At 35.8% G+C, this 26583-nt stretch overlaps 1 protein-coding gene across 4 annotated transcripts in view; it reads left to right on the forward strand.

Moving 5' to 3' along the window:
- The window catches only part of GABRB2 (gamma-aminobutyric acid type A receptor subunit beta2), a 120385-nt gene that overhangs the window by 45768 nt on the left and 48034 nt on the right, over positions 1-26583 (forward strand). For all 4 annotated transcript variants that reach the window (XM_015876301.2, XM_015876300.2, XM_015876299.2 and 1 more), the window contains exons 6-7: positions 662-882; positions 19614-19696. In XM_015876301.2, coding sequence (XP_015731787.1) covers positions 662-882; positions 19614-19696 — 304 coding nt within the window. The remainder of the gene's footprint in view (positions 1-661; positions 883-19613; positions 19697-26583) is intronic.

Below are 26583 nucleotides of genomic sequence, written 5' to 3' on the forward strand. Positions count from 1 at the left end.
CCCATGTGCTGATTATTAGGGGCCTGTATGATACAAAGGAAGGCAGCAGTTTCCTAATGCTGCAAATATTTAGCTGGATGCTTAATTGTGCTCTCTGAATTGTCCCATTGAAGTAACCAGAGTCACTTCATCTGTAAAATTAAGCATAAGACTCTAGCACAGAAACACTGGGGACTTCCCATTGATTTCAGTGCCCAGGGGAAAGTTAACAGACTGAAGAGATTTTAATTTAGAAAAGCATTTGAATGGGTAGCTGCAATTTTAGAGATGCAAGGGCTTATCCAGAGATCTTACCTCACTGAATACAGTGGAGGCCACGAGGTAAAATTTAGAACTGTGAATGTTCACTTCCTAGGTTTTATAGGCTTGTAAAGTGCTGTAGAAACTGCAGGTTGTTAACCATTGGAAAGTATTTTTTTTCTCTATTTCTCTTTTTTTTAAAAATTGAAACACAACATCAGTCACACAAAAAAATCAATCTTTTCTATTTTCTCATTTCTGTCAGTATATGTTGACTCTTCAGCATGTTAACAATAAACAGTTTACAAGTGGAAATTGTGGACTGAAACAAGAAAAATCACAGCTGAATTTGCATACTTATATATGTATGCTGTCTATTTTAATGTAAACAATCTTTTCCTTGTTGTTTTTATAACTACAGGACTATACCTTGACGATGTACTTTCAGCAAGCGTGGAGAGATAAGAGGCTGTCATATAACGTAATACCTCTAAACCTTACTCTGGACAATAGAGTGGCTGATCAGCTATGGGTTCCTGATACCTATTTCCTGAATGACAAGAAGTCATTTGTTCATGGTGTCACTGTGAAGAACAGAATGATCCGCTTGCATCCAGATGGGACTGTCTTGTATGGACTAAGGTCAGTGTGAACCATTTCTGAATCCTTATTTTTAGTCTTCTAATCGTGGTTTCAAATTAATGCTTATTTATTTATTTTTTTCTTCTTTTTTTCCCCCTTATCTATTGCTGCTCTTTGTATGGCTATGTTCTGTAAAACCGCTGGCATTCCAGAAATAATTTCAACCTAAGTATTTCAAGAATGGATAAAGATTTTTATATATATATATATATATATATAAATTGGAGATAAACTTCTATTTTTAGTACAGTTCTAAAAGACTTGTTTTAAGAACAGATAAGACTATAAATACTTCTGCAAATACACATTCTAGATTAAAAGCTGTTTTTAGAACTGCTCCCTCAAAGGAATTGAAATAATAATTATAAAGTGAGGATTGAAGGGAAAAATAGAAAATGTACGTGTCTGAATTGGATGTTTAACTAAATACTATATTTTATAAACAATGTTGATTAAATGCTCAATTGGTTTGAATGTTACTCTCATTAAAATCAGCTTTCTGATTTTTGCTGATATAAGTTCTGACCAGAAATGTCTTTCACTCTAGTTTTGTGAACGTTTGGCTATAAACTCATTAAATAATTTCTTAATGACTGGAGGAATAAACAAAAGAACTTGTGAAGGTTTGAAAATTGAGAGAATCTCTCTTTTGTAGCATTCATTGGAAAAAAGAAAATTCCCTTGGGAGATTTATACCCATTCCTGCAAAAGATGACTGATTTAATATGATGTAGTATGTAACAAAGCAGAAAGTGTTGACTGGGTTAAAAAACATACACACCATGCAGATCTTCAGTCTAGAAGGTTTGATATTTTCATGTTGAGGAAAAGAGACAATATGAATTTGGGGGGACACGAAGTCTAAAAGCTTTCTTTACTACATTTATCTCATTTCTGAGATTTTTCTACTCTGCCTGTGACTCAGGTCAAGGAAAAGGTGCTTTTATCTTGATTATGTTTTCTCAGATGTAAAGGAGAGAAGTGCTCAGTCATATGTATTTATTTCTGTCACTTCTGCAGTGGATTTGATCCTATATGAGGAAAGGAACTTGGGCTTCTTGATTCCCTGTAAATTACTTAAGTGAATTGTCTGTAATTTTAACTAAATAAGGTATGGGCCAGATTCTATTTTCCTTACTTATGCAAATAGTTCAGTTGACGATCCCAGAGAATTCACCATAGTACTAGTGCTGCTGTTACTTCTAATCACCAGACTGAAGACCAGGGCTTCCTTTGTGACACAAAACAAACTGTACAATTCCTCTGCCTCAGTTGTTCCATTTATTAAACTGGAATAGTAAAACCTACCTTCTCACAAGGGTGTTGTGTAGATTAATTAATTAGTTTGTGAAGCGCTTTGATCTCATAAAACACTGTGTAAGTGCCAAGCATTATTATGAAGAATTATAAAATGCCAGCCTTGATATGCACTTTGGGATGGTAACTGTTTTATAGATACAAATCTGCTCCGCTGTCCTTAGAATCACTGTTGCACTTTTCCTACGTAGCAACGCATTGACAAAATGAGCCGGTTTTGGCAAAGATGCAATTTTTGGAATAAAAAGGGAGACCGCTGACTGTCATAAGGATCTTTTTTCTATTTAGGACTCAAAGCTTGGAGCTTCTTCAGAACACCTCCATCCACAGCAGGAGGGTGGGTAGTTGGTTTTTAAATACCTCCCCTAGCTGAAAGAAAACAAAGATATCTTTTACTTCAGTTCCTTTATTAGATCTTAAGTATAGGATAAGTATTCAAGGGGGACTTTTGCTTTTATTTTATATGAATAGCTGTTAAATCATTAGTATGTGAATAATTAATTCAATTAGGCTTAATAGGGAAAAGGCTTTAAGTCACAGGAATCTGTTCCATTAAAAGCCCTATTATCCAAGATTATTACACTGCAATCAAGTGAAAAAAATTCAGAGTTTTATTGCCTAACAGACAAACTGTGGCATTTAATCTATTAGCAAGAAAATCTCCATCAGCTAAAGAACCGTGTAATAGTTTAAGTTGCTCCGAGGATACTGCATAGATGCATTCCAAAAACAAATAAGGGTCATCAAACACTTAATCTTAAAATGAAATTTAAATATTAACATAATTGAGAATTACAGCAACATAAATCTATCTGATTTTTCTTCTGTAATGTATTCTATTGAGTTGTTTTCGCTGATACTTGATTCTGACCATGGAAATTTTTATTTAGGAAAGCTTTAATGAATATCTTATTACAGAATGCTTTGATAGAGCCTCAGCTAATGATATGGATGCTAAATGTGAATTTAAAGTTGCTGTACATAGTTTTAAATATGTGTGTATGTAATGTATATGTAGACTGTATGCAGATAGATATAAATTTCCATTAGAATGTTTCTTAAAATCTAAAATCTGGTGAATTCTGAGATGGATGTCGTAAGTTGGGACTGGGTCATAAGGCATTTAGAGTGAAGCTTTAAGGCCTTTTGTGTGGAAGAAAAATGAGTCTCTTGTTTAGAATTAGAGCTTGTTTCCCCTGTTTCTATTTGTTACGCAGAGTTGTTCTTGTGATTCTATAGACGATTTTTGTTTTACATTTTGATGAACATCACAATAAGATGTTGGAAATTTCTTCTGAAGCGAATGGATATTTTTTTCTGGAAAGTGTTTGAAGCAGCTGCAAGTACTGGAGGTTCTTGTTCATTTAAGTTATGTCTCCAGGTTGTGGGTTTTTTTATTATTTTTTCCAAAATGTTTTCCTTTGAAGAGAAGAGCTCATTTGTTCACCTGCTGTTTCATCTTGTTTTGTCAGAAAGCTTTACAAAATGGTGAATACGGTTTCTGAGGAATAATTTCCTAAACTGCTAAAATCTGGCTGTTATTTTTTAATTGGAAAGTCCAGGTGGTTTCTGTATCTCTTTGGACTATTATATACATATATTTAGATTCCCCCACAAATGTAAATTTCATTTGGCCTTCAATGTGCAAAGTACTTGAGGGAAGCCTTTACTGGAACAGTATGCGGTCCTGCTTAGACACAGAGAAAAAGGATGTTGCAAGAAATTCTTTTCTTGTGGTATTTCCAGATAAGTTCTCCTGACTTGAGGAACATGTGTAAACACTGCAGAAGAGTGTTTTTAAGCCATGCTTATCCTTGGTTATGCTAGCTCTTTAGGCTGCGATGCAGGCATTTGCTATAGCCATTTAGTGTGTACATATTTCCTTCTGAGTAGGCATCCCTGGAACAGTCGCTGCTTCTATTAGCCTAGATCCATGTTATTTAAGGAGAGAGCAAACAGAAAAGTTTGGAAAACCATTGTTTTAAATTCACTTGATTGTGCCATCTGTGTGAACAGATGGGGAAAATGTCTCAGGGCTGGAAGGAGGCTACAAGATCAAATCACTAAGAAAGAACTTACACACAGGCATGCTCAGTGTCAGAACTGAAAGGACCTTAACAGTTACTGCAGTGATCTGACCTGAAGCCTGGCCCCTCTGAAATTGCTGTCGTTGTAGTGGATGATGCTTCAAGGGGCCATCAACTATATCCTATAGATACCTGTGACTTACAGTCTGCAAACACTTTCAGTTCTGAATCTGAAACAGAAAAGAGCAAATGTTCATGTCCCTAAATTCTTCTCATGTGTCAACTGTAAACCTAGATTTAGCACTTCATGGGGATGGTTTGCCATAGTGTGTCATCCTCCCAGCTAATATCTTAATTGAATGATCATTAAATTACACACTATAGAATATGCCAACAAGGCTGTCTCTGTTGAGACTCCTTTTAAAAATCTGACACTTCAAAATATTTGTTCCAAATTTTGTCTTTAAAAATTAAAGGTATTTCAAGGCATATGACCTTTTTAAAAGGCTTTCAGATTAGTGCAGAGAGTCAACTACTTCTCAAAGCCTTCTGCAGGATAACAACCATTGCTAGACTAAATCAGTTGTACTATAAAAGGTGTTGCATGACTTCGTGTTGCCTATTTAAAGCATTTGTTGAAAATGTGTTCCAAAGATACTGAAAAATACAGTGCTTTCTCTTCAGCATCCAAACAGGAAAAAAAGTGAGCAGGGTTGAATAGCTGCTTTTGAGGTGTTTCATTTACATTACCTGAAACTGATGTAATGTGGCTAGGACCAAAATGTTCTGGTTTGCAGGCTTCTTTCTCAGGCTTTCTTAGGACTCTTCAATAGTAAAAATTAGTAGCAAGTGTTCTCAGTACAAGAATGACAGCCATTTGCCTTTGTGTTTTGTGTTTTAATATGCTTTCATACTGTTAACATTGCTGCAGAAATGTCATCCCCTGTCATCCCTTCTCTGTCTGCCATACATTTTTTACTGTTGGATTTTTAAAGAAGTAATGGAATAGCTGTAAGACAGATGTCATTAGTTATTTTCATATAACTTCAGTAGACCTTCAACATAAGAAGTTTTGGTGTGGAAATATTTATCTGAAAGTAGAACTAATGGTGAAAAGCATTATTGATGAGAATGCAGCCTCTACAAGAAAATACAGTCCTACTGAACAGAAGAAAAATGGTGTGGAGAGTAATGTTTGTTCAGTGTCAAGAATGAAAGTAAATATTGTTACTTTTATTATTCATTATAACGATTACAGAATCTGAGAAATTAATTCAGAGGAATTAGTAGATATTAGATCAATAAAAGGCAGTTAGGAAGTGACATGACTGATAGATGGGTTGCCTGAATTATGTAGCTTCAGAAAGGGGAGGGTGAATATGACTTAGCCTTATGATTCAAAGAAAAGCATTGATAATACAGTTTTTCTCACATTGATTTGATTTTTTTCCTTTGTTTTATTGTTGTGAGGTTTGCCAGCGTAATGAAATAGCAGGAATGGCTTTTATTTTTGTTTCATAATGTAATGGAACTGTTGCATATTGCGCTTTGTCTGATTCTAGGGAAATTACTAATAACTGAGATGATAAACCTAGAAATCTTGGTTGGGCCTGAGCAAATATCTCAAAATATTTTTTCCGTATTGCTGAATTTCTCAAGTCTGCAAAATAGGGTGGAAATATACCAAGCTTAAATCACAGAATGTTCCACGCATCGCTGAAAAACACAATTATCTGCAGAAATAAAGTGAAGAAAGAGACATCCTGATAATTCCAGATTTTTAATTCAATTTCAATTGAGAGAAAAGTTCTGGAAATGAGAGTACATTTATATTCGTTAGTCTTGACAGGAAGGAATAAGTGAAAGGCTTTATTCCTTACAGTTTTTTGTTGCATCTCAGTCGCCATGGAAAATACAGTGTTGACATGTTGTTTAAAATAAGCTGATAGCTTAGATTTAGTTTAAGAAATAATCTTTTTGTACTCCATCTCAAAAATATGATATCAGTTAAGAGATTAAGGTGTCAGCTCTGCGTCGTAGACTTTATTTACCGAAAAAGAGGTCTGTCTTGAAGCCATCTCGTAGCCACAAACCTGGCAGACTTCCCACTTAGATAAACAAGTATCTCTCAGTGTAGGCAGAAATGTCTGTGTTAGCAAAGAGGCTGAAGGCGAGTGGGGAGGGGCCTCCCTTCTGTCCTTGTGTAATGTCTGGGCTTTTCTTTTATATAATTTTTAATACTGTATTCTAATGAAAATAAATAGGGTGGGTAAATATACATCTGTGGCTGACAGTAGAGTGACAACATGAGTGGCTCTGCCCCGTTTCTAGTTGATCATATTATTAGCAGTAGCAAAGCTCTCTTCGCCTTTCTTTTCTTAAAGAAGTGCATTATTATCTCCCCTTCTGACTTTCCTTAACGTGTTTTGCTATTTGCCCCATGTATGCATGCTTAGCCAGACTTTCCATTCAGTGATTTTTCTATTGTAAAGTCTATACAATCTAAACCTTTAGGAAAGCCAGTTGTATTTTCATGGTCAATTTTTCATCAAGTTACAGACCTTGCTTATTCCTTAGTCATTGTTTTCCTCTGAAATATGCCATGTGCTCTGTTTTCTTTTCTTCCTCCTAATAAAAAGCCCTTGAAGTAGGGGGAGGGAGCAGTTATTGCCTTAGATGAGCAGCATTAAATTACCAATTTATCTTGATGTCATGCTTCTGCTTACTAACAACCACTTCAAAATGCATGGTTTTCACCCAAATCCGGTGGGGCCACTGTTTCTTTTCTTTATGGAGCCACTGTGACAGCCACAGTAAATGGTGAGTTTTTAATTCGTTTTCCTTATGAAGATTAGGATCTTGGCTAATGACTGCGTAGTCATAAGTGATGATGCATTTTCCTCCTACACTCTTGCTGCTTAGAACATATATTAATTGTGCAGATGGTAGTGGCTTAGCTATGTGTCTGCTTTCCATCTCTTTCTCTCACGACATTTACACCATGCAAAGAGGGTGTATTGCCATCTCCTTATTTATGAAGATTTGTGATTCATCACCTGTCTTTTAAATCAAGTACTAAGATAATATTCTGTTGCTAAGAGGCAGAATTTGGATATATGCCTTCTTGTTTTAAGCACACCTGTGCCAAGCTTTGCTTGAAACCTTCAAGGAATTAATAGACATGATCACTGGATTTTCATCTTTATCCCTTCATGTGAACCTTGCAGTGCCTGTTTTATTTGGGTAAATGTGTCATTCTTAATATATTCCAAAGATTCACAGACATCTCTAGCTAAACAACCTAAGGTTTACAGGTATTTCAGGTTCGCTTTAAATACTTCTTTGAACTACTAGACATCAAGCATGACTTGTATTTGACAGATGATAGAAAATAGCAACTTACATGTTGTTCTGGTTTTCGTTCTTACTCTTATGTTTATTAATTCTTATGGTTTGTTAGAAATAGCAGGATAGATAACAATTAAGGCACAACTGTTGAAGTTCACTTTTTAATACTTAATTTCTTCATTGATGTTATATATCTGTCATGATCACATTATACATCAAGTTGTTACTTTTTCCTCTGAAAGGTAGTCTTTCCTGTGTTTGTTGGGTTTGTTCTTCACCGGTTTCATCTGTTTTAGTGTTCTGAATCTTCTTCAAGATGCCTATGAATAGACTTTTTATTTTTCAGCTTGGAAAAACACTGGGAAAAGGCATTTAACCTTAACAGTAAACTTAGTAAGCTTATTAAAACGTTGTTATTATTTGCTAAATCTCTGATCTGTGTTCTGAAGTGAGACTTACCACCTATAAAAGATATTATGCTGAATCAGTAGCTGTAGTTTAAATTAAATGATCATAAGTAATGTGTTACATTAGTGATGAATTCTAGTCCTTGTGTGAAATATCTGAAAGCAAATTTCTAGTGAAATTCTGAAGTCTTGTGGTGGAACAAACGAAAAGCTTCTGGATATTTCTCCCTATGCAGTGTTTAATTAGATGGGAGCATGTGAAATGAATAACTTTAAGAAGAATTCTGGGGCTGGCCTATACAGATCTATCTTACCTGCTCAAGACGTGGCAAGGACCGTTTTCATGTGTCTTACCACTTTTCTCAGTGGAGGAACATGCTTGTTGGTTCGTTGTGTAGCAGTTGTCTCCTACTGTCCCCATCTTGCAAGCAGTGCTGACTTGAAGCCCACATCCATGCTATGGCTTTCTGTTGGGCAATTATTTAAAAAAAAAATTCTCTCCAGACATCTTTCCATTAAGTATTATGCCTCATGCTGGGATTGATGTGAACTATTATTATCCTTGTACACTAAGAAAATTAAAATGTTCTATCCCAGTAGTTGATGCAAACTGTCATGTCCTATTACCATCATATGGTATCAAACACCAGTGTTGACATGCTGGCATTTATAATGAATTGAAACATAACATCTGAAAACCACATGCGGTGGAGAGTCCTCTGATAAACACCAGATCTGACACTGGAGAGCGTACTTTAACTCTTTGAGTTTTGATATTACTGCTTTGTAAATGTGAATCCTGGAATGTATTTATCTTGTTGCTGGAAATTTTCCTGCTTTAAAGCCTGTCAAACAGACTGAGTTGGTGAAAACATACCTGCGTTGTTCCAAAGAGCTGTGTCTGGGCGGCCATTACTTCAATGTCTGAGCTTAGAAATGAGAAGGAATTTGTGAAAGTGGACATGAGAGGCTTGGACTCACTGCTGTGCCTCTGAGTCTGCTGAACGTGCTTTGCAAATGATGCTTTCACCTTGCAGGCTTATGCCAGTGCTTCCATTCTCCTAAAAGCACCTGTGCATTTAATCAAGTAAATGTCTTCTTGAGATAATGGTCATTGCTGTCAATTTGATTTACTGAGTTTCAGCAAGTGGTGTCCTCTCATATATGAGCAAAAGACTTTAAGTGAACATCAGAAGTTATTTTAGAGACAGTATTAAAAAATAATAATAATTTAAAAATAAATAATAAAAATAGAGCACTCCCTACAGCACAAGTGTCCATTTTAAAAAGGTCATTGCATATATAGAATGGCTTCAGAACAGGTCCAGCTTACTTCAGATGAGTCTCTTTTTCCTCATAAAATGTGTATTCAGTGTGCTCAAGTATGACTGATATTTTTAAATGGACTGCTCATGTACCTAAGTTGTGAACTAGTTGTAAGTTTCCTTTGAAGAAAAGGTCTTATGAATAGTCAAGCTACAAGTATGGTACATGAAGAGTAGTAAGGAACGTGTTCTCTAAACTAAATTATAAAAGTGCACAGCATAGAAAATAAAATTCATTTTACAGGGGAAGTTGAAAAAATAAATTGGTAATGCATGAAGTGTTGAAATCCAGATCTGAATATACAAAATGGTAAGCAATACTGTATGCAGAAGTATATGGAAAATAGAAATCTGAATAAAACTGATTAGAATCACTTGAACTCTTATGAACAGAAATATCCCAGCCTGAGTCAAATATCTTCCAAATCTAATTAGCTTTGTTGATCATAAATGCCAGTAAGTAGCTTTAGAAACCTATGAATCTGACTAGCATTAAAATAGAAAATGAGAGAAAGGAATCCTGGTTAAATGATTGAGCTTTCTCTACAGTCGTCTATCTGCAGAGTAACCTGAGGAGGAAGATGGGTAGTGTATAAAAATGTGCAGAATAAACTGCTCATGGTTTGTGTAAGTCGGACCTATCTTAAAGCGTTCAGTTGAATAAGGGTTGCTCTTAACATTGTGGCATTTTCATAGAATCATAAAAATGGTTGAGTCAGAAATGACCCTTAAAGGCCAGCTGGTTGAACTCCCTGCAGTGAATGGGGACACCAACAGCTCCATCAGTGCTCAGAGCACTTCCAGTCTGACCTTGGGTGTCTGCAGGTATGGGGCACCACCACCTCTCTGGGCAACCTGTGACAGAGCCTCACCATTCTTATTGTGAAAAACTCTTCTTACATCCATTCTAATTCTCCGCTCTTTCTGTCTGCAGCCATTTCTCTTTGTCCTGTCACAGCAGGTCCCCCAAAAGAGTAGTGTGTATGTTTTTCTCTTTTTCCTTTATAGGTCTCTTTACTAAGATTGATTTGTGCTAATAGGGGTGTGTCATTTGATGACTCTATGCTGTGAATTAGGCTGGAAATTATCCCTTAAATTTTAGATGTCCTCAATTAAATAGTGTTCAGGTGGAAATAATTGTTTAGATGTGGTACATGGCTGCCATGCAAACAGGAGATGTGTTAAAGACTGCTTAAATGTGCCAGATCTGGCTGTTAATTCTGGTGGGGGATCTCCACTGATGCACAGGAGAAGAGTGAAATTCTGTAACTTCATATTTCTGGGGGATAGCTTGTCCATCCGTATAGAATATTTTACACAACATCTCTGTAATTGAAAGTGGCTGCTTTTTTGCTAACTGTTTGTATTAACTGGAATAAACCTTTGCTAAACTTCAGAATTTTGTTTATCATTTTAAGTGAACTGTTTTCCTTTTGTTTTTATGCAATATCAAAATACTTTATTAGAATGGAAAAAGCATAATACTTTTTGTAGTTACATACCAATGACTTTTATTTGTATATCACTTTTTCACCAGACATAGCAACTCATTTACTCGGTGTTTCAGAATGAATTTCTGCTTTATTCACGTGCTAATTCTCTTTTCAAAAACGAGAAGAAAACCAACTTTATTTGCAGTACTCTCATATCCATAAACGAGTAAATGTTTCAACTAGGCATATATGCCAAGCAGAGTATCATATCACATATATATTAATGTCTGCTGAAGTAAATTGGAAGGATAAATATGACCACTAAATCACCAATTGTTAAATAATCCATGTTTTAGGAATATTAAACAGATTTATGCTCTCCATAATAAATGACCTGTCTTTATTAATACAACCAAAACATTTCTTCTAAGATTAAACAACACTGAATTAAAACCAAGTGCTTCCAACCCAATTAACAGGATAGCTTCTTGTCCTTCTTTATTTGATAATAATGCCTCCCATGCACTTAGCAGTGCAGTATCAGCCTCTTTCTTCAGACAGTGGCAAGCAGGTTAGGTGATGAATGGTTCCTGTGGGAAGTTAAGAGCAAGAGAAATGTTGCAGGAAGTGTCCTGTGAATAACTGCATTGGTCTGAAGAATGTGACTGTTAAATATTAATGGAGTTGTGTCACTCCAAGAATTCATTGTGCCTTAGGAATGCCTTTAGCCCACCCCTTTGCAGTTTTGTGAGGTTTCAGCAGCTGATGCCTAAAAAGTGTTTTAGGGTGCTTTGATCTATAGATCTTTCCGATCTCTATTTCTACAAGTTGATGAATGTGATGTAATTGCTATATGGTGCATAATTAACAGTGGTATTAAAACCACATTTTATTATAGGGGTATGGTTTGGTTTTGTTTTCCCATTTTTTTTTTTTGTTGTTGTTTTCTTTTTTTGTTTGTTTGTTTTTGGTTTTGTTTTTAAAGAGTGATTCTAATACATTAAATTTCTGCCTTTAATAGGGAATAGCTTTTTCACATGGAAACTCAGAATGATAAACTCAATCTGTTCAGTAATAACTAGTCTATGGACATGACAATGCTTCAGAAAGAGCCATGAGATCCTCCCCCCAAGCTTGTGATTTCACAGCGCCCCATTTAATTCTATGAGACAGTCCAGCTTACTATGTATTACGGCAGTTACACCACTCTAATGCCTCAAAGTAGGCCATCAGTACTGCTTTACATACACTTTCAATGCATGCGTTGATGGTTTTGAAAACTGGCTGTGGAATGTTGCCAGTGATATGGATCTATAAGGTGTTCATGATGTGCTGACATCACAGCTTTCAAAAATAAATAAATACAATAAAGTAGTTTAGTGCCAAATGTCTTATTGTGGTAGTGGTGCAATCTTAGCGTCTGCTGATTACAAATCTTAGTCACTCAGTAAAATTGAAAGTGAAATGATATCTTTATATCACTGTGCTATATCTAGATAACAGTGTTGTTAATGTCTCCTAGCGTTATGGGCCTGAAATCTGAGGGCAGTATACAGCGTATTTTGAGACTTTCAGATCATCCCTGTTACTTGCTTGCATTCTTTCTTTCTCTTTATTGACAGTTAATATTATAGTGATATTTGAAAGGCTGTCAGTAAGATGGAATTATGTTTCTGGACGAGTGCCTCTTATTGTTCCCTAAATACCAGAGCAAGGCTGAAATGTTTATTTGCTAAGCAGGAGATGTTGATCTTATGATAATAGTCAATTACAAGGACGTTTGGTTTGATCTATTGAATGAATACAGTAGCTTTAATCAGCTTGTTTCCTGGTAGTACAAAACTGGGAAGTTTTGCTGGCTGCATTGGGTTAAGATTTAGAAGGAAAGCAAAGACAGCTGAGAATTTAGTTGAAAGTCTTTGTGATGTGCATAGCTGCTGCTTGTGCTTTCAATATTCACTGCAAAGAAGGAATTCTATTTCAGATTGCTTAGAAGCTTTTTAACAGTGAGTAATTTTTCTCAGATAGAGAAGGAAAGATGCTGTCCTAATAGAGGGAAAAGGGCTCTATGAGAGAACTGTGGGCATGCAGTTGTTAGAGCTGCCCTGAACATTGGGTTGATTATAGAGAGAAGAGGAAATGAAGACAAAGTCATTTAAGACTTCACTCATAACAATGCTGTAGATCTGTTAGATCAGGGTTAAGATGAGAAGAAAAATGATATGTTTGGGAGTGATGGGTTTTTTTTTGTTGTTGTTTTGTTTTTAAACCTAGAATAATATTGATACCTATTAAGTTATTTGTTGAGGAAAAAATGTAGAAAGAATTGGTCTAACTGAAATCCTACAGTCATGTAGGGAAGCAGTGCAACTCTTCTCTTATTCCAGTCTGTGTGGTTGAAATTTTCTAATCATAATTGATTTAACAAGGATTAAACTGTGTCTGTTATTCTCTAGCACTTTTCAGAGTTTGCTTTAATTCTGACAGTTAACTGTCTTCTGGTTTGATTGCTTTTGAAGTACCAGTCCCACTTTGGCTCAGGGAGACTTCGTTTTACTTTTGTCTTCAAATTTTCTGAGGGTTATAATTTTACAGGTCACTGCTTGGCTTTAAATGTTCTTGAAAGAAAAACGATAATTTCAAGTCTGCATTATAGATTTTATTTTTTTTTTAACTGACTTATTTTTCCCTTTTTGGATCTGATGGTAATTCTGCTTATGGAGAATCCACATAAATTTAATATTACTATTGACATTTCCCTGTGGAAAGTGAGTCTTCTTATTCTGACTCACAAAAGCCAGAGGAATAAGGCACTTTGGGCTCTTATCTTGCTTCTTCTATAAGAATTACTAAATAAGCTGAAACTGTAATTCAGCTTTTGCCTTTTTTACTGAAGGTTGTTTTGACTTTCACATTAATTTTTAAGTTGGGTAAAAATTTTCTTCTCCACAGTTCTGAAAACGCCTAGTTGTCAGATCATCCACTTAAATGTTTTTCTGAATAGGCAAGTAGGTAGTAATACTGTTGATGATATTTTGTGAAAGAGTTTTGCTGAATTAATTATATATTAAGAATATGGAGAATAAATAAAACCAATTTCTTTGTGAGATCATCACTAACTGAGGAAGAAGGTGTAGATTGTGTCAGCATCAGCCCCATCTGCCTTGCAGGAAGGTTCCATGAGCAGCTGTGCCCAGCACCACTTGGAGACTGGCTTCTGTCAACATTTCTGGGCTGGAAAGGAGAAGTTACACACTTGTTAATAATGAGTGATTCAAAATTTAGACACAATTCCTGAGGGAAACAAGACTTTGATGAAAGGACCTTTGATGACTTTCTTTTAGCTTTTCAATTATTTAATTAAGCATTGTATCTTTATCAACCAGGAAGAAAAAATGATAATGTTGGGTATGCATAAAGCATACTGGTTAGAACAGACTACCAGTTAGGCAGTGAGAATGAGACCCCAAATCCTTGTAGTTCATGAGAAAGCTCTAGCTCACTTCCAATTCATAATTCCAAACCAGTAAGTTAACTATTTTTAAAGAGATTGTAATGCATTCTATACTTTCCATACCTTTATGTGAAGTTGGATTTATTGAAGAAAAATGAAAAGCAAGAGTTAGGAAAGTTTGTGGTAAAGGTATTCCACACATTCTGAAACACATTAAAACATTTTTCTCCCAGAACTTGAAGAATGATAGTTTTTTTCCTTTTGAAAATGACACAACCTGTTCATAGATGTTTTGTGCATGGGATTTATTTGTTGTGTGCAGAATTATTTGTGTAGAAGCAGTGGAAATTTTTAAGAAAAGAAAAAAATAGCTGCAATTAACACAGTTTAATTGCAGTGCTGCTGTTGTCTCGGTGAAGTGGACATGTTGTTGTTCCTACTGGGATAACAAACATAGTTTGCAAAATGTTTGGAAGTAGAACTTTTAGTTTTCTAGTGTTAGGCATATAGCAGAAACATTATAATCTGGTAAAATAGATGAGATGGACCGTCTCTTTTTTCCAAGGCTGTTTCTTTTGCAGACTGACTCAGTCACCGCACTCATGTTGCCTCAATGTTCTGTAAGTCCTATGTTTTTTTTAGGGATCTTCCTTTTATTTATTCATTATTTATTTTAGATGGAGAAATGAAGTGAATGCTGAGAGACAAAGATGTGTTTCCCAGTGATAAAATATTGAAATTCTGAAGTGCACCTCATAGTTCTTCTGGTGTATCTGTTTCATTCTGTTCCGTTGGTGTTATCTTCTAGAAGAGCTTGTAGTATTTCAGGGGAAGGTTGAGGTTATTGTACCAGAAGATTTTTCTGTTGTATTCCTTTTGCAAGGATTTGAACTCAATGTTGTATCTGAGTTTTGGATTTAGTGATAGGATAGCAGGCAATGATATCTAATTTAAAAAACATTTAGAAAGCTGTGTGGGAAAAGAAATGGAAGAAAACTAGGCATCACTACACACAGATACAGTAAAAGTCTGATCCTTCAGAATCACAGTGCTTTTACAACAGCCAGGTTCTCCAGCTTTCCGTGAGTCTTTTGAGCTGACATTCAGATAGAACAACAGCCCATCCTTCATCAGAGAAAATAAGACTGAGAAAGAAGGATCACAGGCATATATATTAAGTTTGCTCTGGAAAAATCTTGTATGCTTTTTTAATCAACAATCTGAAAAACAAAATGTAGATGTCAAAGGTTCTGTATGTTCTCCAACTCCCTGTGTATTGTCAGTTCCAATCATTTTTCCCTGTCTTCTATTACCTTTAGAAAAAGTTTTAGCATCATATATTTAGGGTTGCCTTCTAGCTTCAACAAGTGCTCTTTCAATGACTGTTTACATATGTAAGTGTTGGGCAGGAAATAAACAAAGAGAATATCTCAATGCCCTTAGGTAGGTAGTTCCAAAATGAGAAATAAAGGCAAGAAAAGTTGGAGCTTACATTTGAAATATGATGTTTTGATAAAACATATTAGAAGTCTGTTTATTACAGATTATGTGTAAACTGAGTATATAATTTCTTTTCAAATTAAGTTATTGGCACCAATAAAACTGTTTCTACATTTATTTATTTTTTATTTTTTATTTTTTACATTAAAGCACTTTGAAAAACTGAATAACTTGAAATTGAAAGATCATAGCAGTCGGTAGCAGAATGTTTAGTTTTATCAATGGACATATAGAAATATTGATTGTTTATCTGTTGTGGAAGCCAACCACCTATGATCATGTTATATTTTATGTGAATAAGCAAAAGAAAAATTCTGTAAACTCTGCAACTAGCAATAAATGTGTTGTAATTTAAAATAAGGTCTGTTAGTGTTTCTAACAACCTTGAAACATGTTTAAATCCAATTTTGCTGTTCAGGAGAATGATTTATTGCATTATATTTTTTCCCAGTTTGCCACGTAGTTGAAACGGGGTGTGCTTGCTGCTGCTGCCAGGGCTTCCAACTGTCACACAGCAGGGCTGCTTCCGAGAAGCTGAGGTGATCAGTGGGTGTTGCTGCAGTACATGGCTTCAGTAACTGATTCTGAGAGAAACAGATAGCAATTCCCAGTCAGTGTGCACAGAACTCTCTGATGAAGTCCGTGATAAAGAGCCACAGTCTGTTAAGGAGCATGGTTTCCTTGCAAGCTCCCCTTGTGTGGGTCCTGAAGCTGTTAATGGAGAATCAGATTCTGCCTTAAGATCAGAAGCAGAATCTCACAATGTCTTTGACAAAATGTGTGTGCATACATTTGAAGAAATAATTAATCATTGTATTTTCCTGGGCTTCAGCTTTGTCTTTTTCTCTGTAGGGTCACAATCTGTCGGTGCTGGAGCACAGAGTGTATTACGCGATTCTCATACTACAGCTCTGCTCAGAGGAGCTATCTGAAATTGTCACCCTCCTACTCATCATTTCTGCTCTGTCTGTAATAGAACAGAGCTGCTTCCTTCCAGGGCAGTGGTACGTTTCTGCTGCTTCTTATTCCCCATGGTTTTGCAGAGCCATTGCAGCTCCAACAAGAATTCGGGTTCTGTCCATCTCCACATATCAGTAGCACGGCAGTCCTGTCTCTCAGTGATGTTCTTTATTTTGCGCTGATGTCAAAACTATTTAAGTTGCTATTCTGATTTTCAAATCACACTTGAACTTACAGAAAGGACAAAATCGATTAGATTTTGGGAAAAAAAATGTTGCTATGTAGCACTGAAAAAAGAACTATTAACACTACCCGGACAGTATAATTTTTTTCATCTCTGAAATTCTAAGTGTTTTAGGAGTCTTTCAAACAAAGTTGGAGGCCAAAAGAAAGGAGCAGGGCCTGTTTTACTGGGTCTTGAATGATGCATGGAACCTCCAAAAGGTTTGAGAGAAGGGCGAATTTTCAGTTTTCTTTGGAGTAATAGTCGTCTGAATTATTGTGATTGATTGTGATTGCTGTGACTGACAGCAACTTCACTTTCCCTACAAGATATTTGGGGTGCAGATTTCTTTGTCCTGGAGGCTAGTTTACATCATTAAGGATCAAAAAAATGAACTATCACAATGTTTTTCTCTGACAGCAGGTAAAAAAATTAGTGTATAAGGCAGTTCTGTACCGTGTTTCATTTCACACAGTGTTTCCATGAGAGCACTGTTACTCTGTTATCATTCCTAATGACTGCAGTGCATTGAGTCACAGTGTTGTTTTTATAAAGCTTTTCCTTTCTCCATTGTTTATTCTCAAGGTTACGTTCTACAGAAAATAAAATCTTTATTTTTTTCACTAGTCCAGGCTGTGTAAAAAATATTTGTAATCCTTTCATGAACATTAAAACCGTTTTGGTCTGAGTGGGAGGTGGTATTCCTGCTTCAAGCATTTCTACTTGCAATGAACCGCTGTATTTTCCTCTGAAAAAGGTATAGATTGTGAGTCATAAACTTAAGATCTTTCAAAGGGTGGTAATTCTCCTGTGCCCTTTCATTAGTAATATTGTATATTGTATAGCTATTCACCATGAATTGCAGGCCATTAATAATTATCAGAAGGCAGTTTTGTTGCTTAAATAATTTTGAAGATGAAAGGTAACTATTTCTATTTTCTGATGGCAAAAAAAAAGTCAGGGTAAAAAATATAAGGAGGTGTGATGAAAGGAGAGGACTTATTTTTACTTATTTTTTTCCAGTGGATTTGCATTATGGATAAGAATGTGCAAGTGAGTTCAATTAAAGACATTATTGTAAACTACTATTTTGATTTGACTGAAACTCTGCCATGCTTTTACAGAACTTTTAGCTGTGCTGCAGCCTTTGCTCCCTTTTGTGATATTTGCTGCACCCCTAAGTCCTGTAGAATGTAGGTTAGAATTGACGGTGCTTGGTTCCTCTATCTGTATAAAAGAATGCTTTGCTGGGGTCAGCACTAAATGTGTTGTTGCCTTGGTTTTGAAGGCCTAGTGTTGTAGATTCAAGTGGAAAGTATGTGTTAATTACAGAGGGGTCTTAGGGAACTTAGTAGTCAACCGGGTAGGTATTTATCAGGAACCATTTCTATGCTTAGAACTTAAACACTCAGATGTATTCTGCAGTAGTTCAATTTCGTTAAATGCTGGAAGACTTCTATTCAGGAAGAGACAGGCAAAGGATACTTGTTCTTTGCAGAAATTACAGGACAGCAAAATGTTGTCAGGTTCAGCAGTAAGGATACTAACAAGAAGCATTTATTGTTTTAACACTGTTTGGTGCCTTGTGGAAAGGATTATTGAAGTCAGTATGGAGTGAATTTTGAGTCTGTCTGAAGCAGTTGTAACTTCTTGCTTCTAGAGAACATTAGTTATTTAAGGAGGAAGATGGAGGTCCATCAAATGAAAGGTCTCTTTTGGTCAAATTGAAAAGTGTAAAAGAGGTTTATGAACAGTTACTGAACAATCTAAATATCTAACATAATTTTTTTGTTTGTTTGTTTCTCTGAGAAGGCTGTATACATTTCCAGACTTTAGTATTTGTGTAGAAGAGATCTTAGCAGATGGAGGGGGAAAGAAGAAAGGCTAGAAACATCTGTTTGTGCTCCAGATATCCACTTGGCTCCACTTGGAGTATGTGCAGAATATAATTCTTCTGAGTATTGGCAGATGCCAAATGGTAGCCCTTTTTTAATTGCTACAGGTATTACACATTCTCAGGAGAGAATAAAATAAATGATTTTTTTGTGTACACACTAGGAACGTATACAGATATACAGTTAGTAAAATGCATCCGAGCACTGTCATTTTATTCATGTTATTATGCTTAGAATTATTCCTGTGTTAGATCCATCTATGCAAAGTATACTGATGGTACAGATGTTTGTATCCCCATCTAAGGGAGATGATTGTCCCATGGTAAGTTTTGGTGCTTATGCACAGATGTGGTCTAAACCTTTGATGAAAACATTCCTGACAATGTTTGCTTGTTAATGTGAAAATAAAGTATTGGTTAATTCGCAAAGCACTGTGTAAAATAGGAAAGAATAATTAAGTCTCATATGAAGGGATTTGAGTGTTAACCCAGGATATGAATTATGCATCTTTCTTTGTTCATCCTCAGATTTCTGTCATTGCCTTTCTTTAAGATTTCATTTGTTTTGGCTTCTTCAGTATAAAATGGAAGAACTAATACTATCCAGATTCATAGATATTTGCAGCACTGTGATAATGTGAATGAAGAATACTCTGTCTGCTTGCCCAACAGAGTGTGGCATAACCTTTTTGGAACCGTATTAGTTAAAAGTAGCCAGCATACATGGTATTTTAGTAAAAATAGGCAAGTGTCCATAGAAATACATTTTGTTCTTTCAGCTGTGTGCAGTCAAAGAAAGATTGGAATGAGGCGCATTAACAAGCTCTTCTTTTTTCTTCCTAGAATTACAACAACAGCTGCTTGTATGATGGACCTGCGGAGATACCCGCTGGATGAACAGAACTGCACGCTGGAGATTGAGAGCTGTAAGTACTTCTGCAAATCCTACTTATTCTGTGGTCAACTGCTTCAGACATTTTTATTTGGGTTTATTTATACATTTATTTATTTATTTTATATGCTACTAACCTAGTTGTCTCTCTGTCTGATGACATTTAGATCCTTGTAAACACATGAAAAAAAAAAATAAAAAAAAATAGCTTTCCAGATGGATTAGTAATTTGTGGCACAAGGATTAGCAAAAGTTATTCTGCTTTGATGGACAATTTTCAGCTTTAGAAGTCTCATTCAAATGCCTTGTTGGAGTTCATGTGAGGAGCATGAGGATTATTATCAGTTCTTTATCCTCCCTTGCAGCTGAACTATGTAGCAGCTTGCTTCCATTTATAAATGATGGCAAAAGGTTAGGTTTGTCTTTTCAGTAGGTGTGTTATGATTTGTTTGTTTTTCTAACTTCTCTCTACCCTTAAGCTTTCAGTGCATGCAATGCAACTTCTTATATATCCTGATTTAGTAGTTGGTGTCTCTATCAGGATATCCATGTAGATAGAACTTGTGAAATAGAATTTCAAATCTCATTTCACTGAATCTTTAACATACTCTAAGTACATCAAATCAATACAGTTCATTTTCATTTATGTAAGACAGTGTTGTAAACATGCAATACTTGATACTAAATAAGATATGTGTCCTTTTTCAGAGGAGCCATTTGTAACAGATGGAGTCTATTATTAAGTTGTATGGGGCATGCAAATGAAGAGTAATGGCATTAAGATACAGTCCACAAAATTGTATTTAAAAAATACCATATGTATTTTAAAAGATTGTATGGGTCTTCTGTGTGTATGTGTGAAAAAAGTGATTGTAGCTTGGGTAGCAGTCTGGTAAGAGCTTGGTATGGTTGAGCTTCTTTTTACTGATCTAGAAAGCATTTAAGAATATAATTTAAGCTTGGGTCTAGTTCTCATTCATATAATGTAATTTAAAAGTGTATCAGAAGCTCTTCCTGAACTGCAGTTGTGACATGGCTGTTTAATTTACATTCATGTAGTAAGCAAAATGAGTCTTTATCATTAAAGTTCATCCCTTCTTTAGACTGAAACACACAAACATCAAATGTGATGGACGTTGCTCTTTTGAGAAGGGATAAAGACTTAGGATTTTTTTGCAGTTGATTATATCATTTATATTAATGGCATTTGATTTGGGCTTCGATACTTGCAGCCTTTAAACATCAGCCTTTTACGCTGATAGCATGTGAGAGAATTTGTGCTCATACAACTGTATTTAGGTTCACAGAGATGCTTGAAATTGTTGCACTTGGTATGATATGTACAGTATTCATTATATCATTGGAAGGGAGGATGTTTAATTTCCCATAGCCATTAGGATGCTTATGGGAAAGCTCCTCTGTGGCTCTATCTCTTAACTCAGTTGTAGCATTACAGCAGTAAAGTGGATTTAAATCAGGATACTGTGTTTAGCTGGCCTGCCTTTCATTGCAGTAATAAAGGTCATTAAAGAATGTGGATAGAAATAGTGCTTGAACTGCACTTTGAAAGAATTTCATGCTGCTTTAGAAAATTATTACTCTTTATATATGTCACTCTGTCCAGGTAAAAATCTGTATAATCTTTATAAATTGCTTAGGAGAAAACGGTAGTTGGTAGGTAGAGTAAATAAGACTGAAAGTAACTTTGAGTCATTTTATGCAGATACTCAAGTCATAATCACTGATTAATCTCCATAATCTCCGTGCTGAAAGTAGCTTATTTTGTTGGCCTGCTGGTTCTGTTGGACACTTCTTTCACCACGGCTTTCTTCTGATGGTTAGAAAGACTCTAAATTCCATGTCAGGAAGGCATAAAATTATATCCGCTGTTTGTGTCAGCTGTTTTTTTGGGTTTTTTTTAATTGTTATTTTATTTTAAAGTTTATGTCTTCTGCAGCTTTGCTCTGTTACAATATATGTAAAGAAAGTGGTCACTGCATAAGCTTCATATCATAAGACGTGCAAATGTCAGTCTGCTTTAGCTTTCTTATATAAGAGTATTCTGTGCTTTCATGTTAAATAAAATGCAGAATTAGCAAATATTAGTTTCTGCAGATGCTGTAGTTTATTCTTCTTTATTAGGAATAACAAGTACCACAAACCATACTCTAAATTAAGTCTCTGTTGTATGACAGCATTTACCCTGCCCTTTGCCATCCATGTGGTCCAAGAGCCACTTTTGCCTTTTTTCATAACTGCATAACTTCTGTAGATGCTAGAATTTCCTGGAACACTGCAGTAAGTGTTCCCTTCCTCACCCATCTTGCAGCAGTGGGATCTAGCCCTTGGGAGAAATATTTTTACATATCCCAAGGACACACGGCTGAGTATTTTATAACACTCTTCACATAAATCAGCATTCTTAATTTAGCTACAGACCTCAACATTATCTAGTACTACTTATTTTTTGTCTGAGCAGTGCTTGCAGGTCTTGTTTTCATTCAGACTTTCTTCACACAGAAATACTAAGATATATTAATGATAACACAGAAAATTTTACCTTGCAATCATTCTCTGTACTGAAAATTAGCTATATTTTTAGCAGTACATTTTTTTTAGACGCTATTTATCAGTCTTTACTAATTGTCTGCTTGCAGATAAACCCATATCAAACATTTTGATAAAGTATAGGTTAGCTGTACTTTGATTGGAAGTGCAGTAAGGATCTGGCTCAAAACCATTTGGAGTTTAGCCATAATAGATTTTCATACCATTTCCATGCTTATTAATGTCTCTAATGCCCTTCCATTCTTCCCCTTCTCCCTTTATCACTACTCCTATTATTGATACCAGTTGTCTAGCTTCTTTTTAGGTGCCTGCATTACTTTTTTTCTGTGTGTGATTGTAGTTACTGAAATATGGGGACAGTATCAATTTTTGTTAATCCACATTTCCATAGATCTAGAATAATTTTGAAGTTAGAAATTATGGCACAACTTCACCTGCTGTAGTATTGAGACTAGATGCCGAAATCACGAGAAGATATTCTTTGTTGGTTCAGAGAGTATCAGTTTTGAGAGCTGGAATCCTATTTATTTGTTTTTTTAAATATAAAGGTAGTTTGTTTTCCTGTGATAATTTTTTGCTTTGCTCACATGTAAAGGGGGCAGAAATGCATAGAATGTTTGGTTTTGCTAATACACTTCTAAACTTCTACAGTCTTTTTATGGTGGTGTAATCTGTCTACACTCCCTTTATTTTCTTATTTCCCTATACGGTAAGTTGCAAGGTTATAATACCAGAAGTAAATAAACTTTCCTCTGCATTCATTTCTTAGATTCCTTGCTTGGAGACAGCAGAGCAGAGATCTTGTTCTTTATTGTTTGTATATTGACTTTGCTCAGTAAAATACTCTCCTTTTTGCTTCCTATCTCAGCCACTGTTGTTTGAACGTTAGTTGAGTTTCTGAATGATGCTCTTGAAAAATTTTCTCTGCTATCTCCTGCTTTTCTGAAGCTGTAAATATTGAAAGGAGTTTCTTACAAATAGGTCAAAAAACTAGAGGGAGCTATACTAGGAAGTTTGCAGAATACTGGCTTGTATTCATAAACGTAAATAAAATATCATATTGCACCATATCTAACATTACAGAGAGAAGTGATTGTGATTTGAATGTTTTCAAATGTAATTATTCTAGAATTATCTGGTAAGTTTGGACTTCTGTCAGTTTTAATAACGTAGTGACATACAGAGACATTAAAGTTCACTTTTTTTTTTTGTCACAGCTATGTTTATGTTATACTTGAGTATAATTCAGAATATGCCTGCTGTGTGACAGTGATATTTGATCTTTCTTTTTTGCTTTCAAATAAACAAGAATATATTCAAGGCCTACTGTCTGAAACCAAATCAAACAGGGTGCTTGAAATCAGGAAAGATGGCGGCATTAGAACAACACATACAGGAGGTGGGGAAGAGGACTGCTTTGGTGATGAATGAAGAACGATTGTTTTGGAAACATTTATTTAACAGCCAGGGATGTTTTGATCAGAACTACCTCTCAGATTGAATATTTTTTTTCAGAATGGTGGCAGAAATGCCACAGAAGCATGCTGAATCAGATCCATTATAAACTTGCATTGCATAACAATCTAGAAAAAGACAGGAAGAACCACAGTGAATGAATATCATTGCTCACAGTGGCTGTGTAGCACAGTGTCAGACACTTCCTAATCAGGCTCTCTGAAAGCTCATGACAAAAAAATACAGAACTCATTTTTGTGTGCTGAAGGTGACCTTATAAGCACGTTCAAGGCACTGAAAAGAAATTAAAGATGCTGCTTGTTGGAGTACATTACAGATGGCTGCTCTGGCCATCAATCAAAGCTATAATCAGGTCACATGGGACAAAGGGTAAAACTCCAGGAGCCAACCAGGCAACGACTCTTGGGTTAGAGGTGGATGTGCCTGATGCTGAGCAAGAGGATCTGGTGTTCCTGAGGGAACAAGATGTTCAGCAGGGGAGGCTACCAAGGGAACGTGTCATTTCCAGTATTTACATGGTAAGTAGAAAGCTGAATGCATGATGCTTGGGCCACTGAATATCAGAATCTGAACAGTGGTTTATTTATTGTTCTTTTCATTTATCAAACTTAGTGTGTCCCCTTTGTCCCATCAGGTAAGTATTTTTTTCACATAGCAGGCATTGTACAGGATTACATGCCTCTATGAGTGGAAGTTGACCTCATTATCAAAGTTAACCATTTTTCCTTCTTGGTTATCATCTACACATTGAGATGTCTTGATATCTTAATTTGGATTGTAATGTGGATTCCTTGGGACAAGTTAGTACAGCCTGTATTTGTCCATAGTAATTTCATTTCAAGATATCAAGAAGAGAGAAAAAGAGGTTTAATTTTAATGGTGTAATGCATACTGGCAGTGTTAAGGTGATCTGTGTCTTCACTGTGGAGCTGAAGTGATTCAGTAGGGGCTAAAAAAAGCACCAACAAAAGTAGTACATGATCTTTCTGACTAGTATGAAGAGGGGAAGGAAGTTCAGGCTAACCATCAGTGCCTATGACCGGAGCAGGTTCTATGCGAGTGAGCTGTTCTTTGCAGTGTTTCGATAACTGGGTGTGAGTAACAACCACTGGGGACTTTGGTCAGGCTTTTCAGACAGGGATTCAAGTAACATCACAGGGGTATTTTTCCTATTACATTATGGTTACATTATAAGGAAATGCTATGTCTTATTTTCTTCTTAGAACATCCTTACAGCAGTCTACATCTTGGAAGTTCTCATAACAAAAATGAGGGGGTGTACAGTTACCAAATGAGCAAAGAGTGATACAGAAATTCTGTACCAGCTTCTTAATGTTTTGAAGTAATCTGGAGTTAAATTTGAAAAGCAATATCCGACCTATACTTATCAGCAAGGACAATATAGGCAATGTAGTTTTCCACAAAGAAATTCATAGCTTGAAGCTCATTTTTACATCATTCCACAGATAAATGTAGAAAATATATAGAATCATAAAAATTAAGAGGCAAAACGCAAATGGTTCTAAAACTTTTAAAGCATTTTGTCTTTCCTAACTAGTCTGAGCAGTGGTATATTTTTTAGAAGGGTGTTTTATCAAGGGATTCTGGAAACAAAAAGGACCTATTTTCAGAAAACCCAATTTCATTTGCTAAAGGGTCTGGGAAAACTAAATGTTTATGAAACCATGTGTAGAATGTCATTCTAGCATCTTCTCTGATAATCCTGTGTACAGTAAATAATCTAGAAGAGTGCAGAGATGATGGATGTGACACTTTACAGCCCCATTTCCAGAAGGTATGAATTTTTCAAGGTAAATGTTCCCTTTTTCTCTGAAGTGAGTAGTAGGATCTCTGTTATACTGTCACATATTTCAGATAGATATTTTTTATTAACTGGCAATTTGTATGAAAGAAGTAAGTATAAGAAATAAGCTGCATTAGAAGTACTTCATACTTAGTCATGATATGTGTCAAAATCAAATGTGAAGACTTCTTATTACTGGAAGTTTTATCAAAAATATCTTTTGTAAAATATATATATATCTAGGAGTGAGTATCTTAGTAGTTGAGAGAATCATAAAAAATGTAGTTTCAATTGTTTATGTCTCATTTATCAAAGGATGGGTTATTTGTTGGGATTCTTTTGGTTTGCTTGTTTAGGCTCATAATTTAGGTCTGTTGTTTTCAGTGTCGTTTTTAAAAGGGGAAAAGGGAAGTCATTAAGTAGGTTATTAATAAATGCTTATATTTCAAGATATATTTCTGGAATAATTCAAGATGGAAGGGACTCAAGGGGGTCTCTAGTCCAACCTCTCACTCAAAACAGGGTCAAGTTTGAGATCAGACCATGTTGCTCAGGATTCTGCTCAGTCTACTCTTGAAAATCTTAAAGATGGAGAATGGAAAATCTCACTAGGCAACCTGTTCCAATATCTGACCTTTTTAAAAGTGAAAATGTTTAACTGCAACTGTAGAAAAGTGCCAACCACTAGATAAGGCTGCCCAGGATCCCATCCAACCTGCATCCAGTGATGGGGCATCCCACAACCTCTTTGAGCAGCCTGTTCCAGCATCTAACCATCCTCTGAGTAAAAATTATTTCCCAACATCTAACCTAAATCTCCGCTCTTTTAGTTTAAAGTCAGTCCTCCTTGTTCTATCACTATCAGTCTGTGTAAAAAATTGGTCCTGCTAGTAAGCCCCTTTAAGTATGGGAAGGCCCCACTGAGGTCTCCCCAGAGCTTTCTATTTTCCAATCTAAACAAAGCTACTGCCCTCAATCTATGGGGTAGGTGCTGATGCCATTTTGTCACCTTCATTACCCTGCTCTGGACCTGCCTGAACAGTTCCACATCCTTCTTGTTTGTGGGGGGGGGC

This window comes from Coturnix japonica, chromosome 13 (assembly GCF_001577835.2).
Source record: "Coturnix japonica isolate 7356 chromosome 13, Coturnix japonica 2.1, whole genome shotgun sequence".
In the NCBI taxonomy this organism is placed as follows: domain Eukaryota; kingdom Metazoa; phylum Chordata; class Aves; order Galliformes; family Phasianidae; genus Coturnix; species Coturnix japonica.